The sequence below is a fragment of the Plectropomus leopardus genome, unplaced genomic scaffold, assembly GCF_008729295.1.
Source record: "Plectropomus leopardus isolate mb unplaced genomic scaffold, YSFRI_Pleo_2.0 unplaced_scaffold13781, whole genome shotgun sequence".
Taxonomy (NCBI): Eukaryota; Metazoa; Chordata; class Actinopteri; order Perciformes; family Serranidae; genus Plectropomus; species Plectropomus leopardus.
The window spans coordinates 1-1538 of record NW_024614704.1 but is presented as its reverse complement, the minus strand read 5'-3'; the positions used below and the strand labels follow the sequence as shown (position 1 = coordinate 1538).

Sequence of the window (1538 nt, the reverse complement as noted above, 5' to 3'; positions counted from 1 at the left end):
TGTGTGTGTGTGTGTGTGTGTGTGTGTGTGTGTGTGTGTGTGTTTTCACCTGCTGACTGAGGTGTGTGTGTGTGTGTGTGTGTGTGTGTGTTTTCAGGGCGCTGTTTACTTATGAGGGGAACAGTAACAATATTCGTCTGGCAGATAAAGGAGGTAAGACCTGACGTATGCAAGAAAACCTAAAATCCTCAACATATCCTAATATCTAAAATCCTGGAAATGTCCCACAACCTACAAAAGTCCTAAAATCCCAGAAAAGTCCTAAAATCCCAGAAAAGTCCTAAAATCCTCCCGGTGTGCAGACGGAGGGCTGGAGGAGATGGTGGAGGAGCTGAACAGCGGGAAGGTGATGTACGCTTTCTGTCGAGTCCAGGACCCAAACTCTGGACTGCCCAAATACGTCCTCATCAACTGGGTGAGACACAAACGCGCGCACACACACACACACATATATATCCTGGACGGTTAACCCTTTAATGCCTGAGCAAACTGGCTTTTTGGTTGTTTTTTATTTCAAACTTATGAGAAGAAGAAAATAAACAATGAAAGAACCAATGTTTTTCCCCCACTCTCTGTGTGTGTGTGTGTGTGTGTGTGTGCGTGCAGACAGGTGAAGGGGTTAAAGACTCTCGGAAAGGTATATGTGCCAACCACCTGAGCTCGATGGCCAACTTCCTGAAGGTGAGTCTGATCTGACCTGCTGGGACTCTGTGTCCCCGTGAGGACGTCACATTTTTAAACTGCACTTTATTCTGATGTAATTGGACCAGTTTGTCCTCGTTCATGGACACTTTTATGTGTCTTTTAGAGGTGGCATGGACAACACATCAAGTTAAGAAGCTGTTCACTTGGAAGTCTTCATTTGAGGACACCGGGACTTTATTATCACCTCGTTTTAGGACGTTGGGACTTTAATTTTGTCTTTTTTGAGGGTTAATAAAGTCCTGATGTCCTCAAATGTTAATTAAAAATAAACCCAATGTCCCCATATGAGAACATCATTTATTTTGTCCAAAACTACAAACTGTTGAAAAACAAAGTTTAGTTTTTTTCTCTCTATCAGGTCCGTCTGATCTTAAATATCTATAAGAAATAAAAATGCTCACCAAACTGAAGCTGAAGTCTCAGGAGGACAACGTGTCTTTGACCGCAGGGCGCCCATGTGACCATAAACGCCCGCGGAGACGAAGACGTGGAACCGCAGATCATCCTGGAGAAAGTGGCCAAAGCGTCCGGAGCCAACTATAACTTCCACAAACAGACGGAGAGCAGAGACGCTCCCAGAGGACCTGTGGTGAGAGGACACACGGGACTCCTTAAGCTTTTTCTGTGACTTTATAAAATACATTTTTGATTTATTTTTTTCTTTAAAAAACTTTGGTAATTATTTTTTTGTTTTTTTTAAATTCCCTTTTTTGGCATTTTTTCCTCCAAACTTTTGGTGATTTTTTATTTTCCTGAAAGATTTTAGCTCATTTTTATTCTTCACACATTTCTGCCATTTGTTTTTAATTTTTGCTGATTTTTAAAGAAAAAAA

The 1538-nt window shown here is 41.5% G+C and overlaps 1 protein-coding gene across 1 annotated transcript; it reads left to right on the top strand.

Annotated features, from left to right (window-relative positions):
- The first annotated feature begins 28 nt into the window (after positions 1-28).
- Positions 29-1333, top strand: LOC121964042 (drebrin-like protein B). The gene is made up of 4 exons (XM_042514271.1): positions 29-153; positions 303-415; positions 607-681; positions 1154-1333. The coding sequence occupies exons 2-4, from the start codon at positions 320-322 to the stop codon at positions 1331-1333; spliced, it is 351 nt and encodes a 116-aa protein (XP_042370205.1). The 5' UTR covers positions 29-153; positions 303-319.
- Positions 1334-1538: the final 205 nt, after the last annotated feature.

Coding starts and splice junctions, on each gene's coding strand:
- LOC121964042 (XM_042514271.1), top strand. CDS start 320: ATGGTGGAGGAGCTGAACAGCGGGAAGGTGATGTACGCTTTCTGTCGA. Junction 416..606: donor AATACGTCCTCATCAACTGG/GTGAGACACAAA, acceptor GTGTGCGTGCAG/ACAGGTGAAGGGGTTAAAGA. Junction 682..1,153: donor CGATGGCCAACTTCCTGAAG/GTGAGTCTGATC, acceptor CTTTGACCGCAG/GGCGCCCATGTGACCATAAA.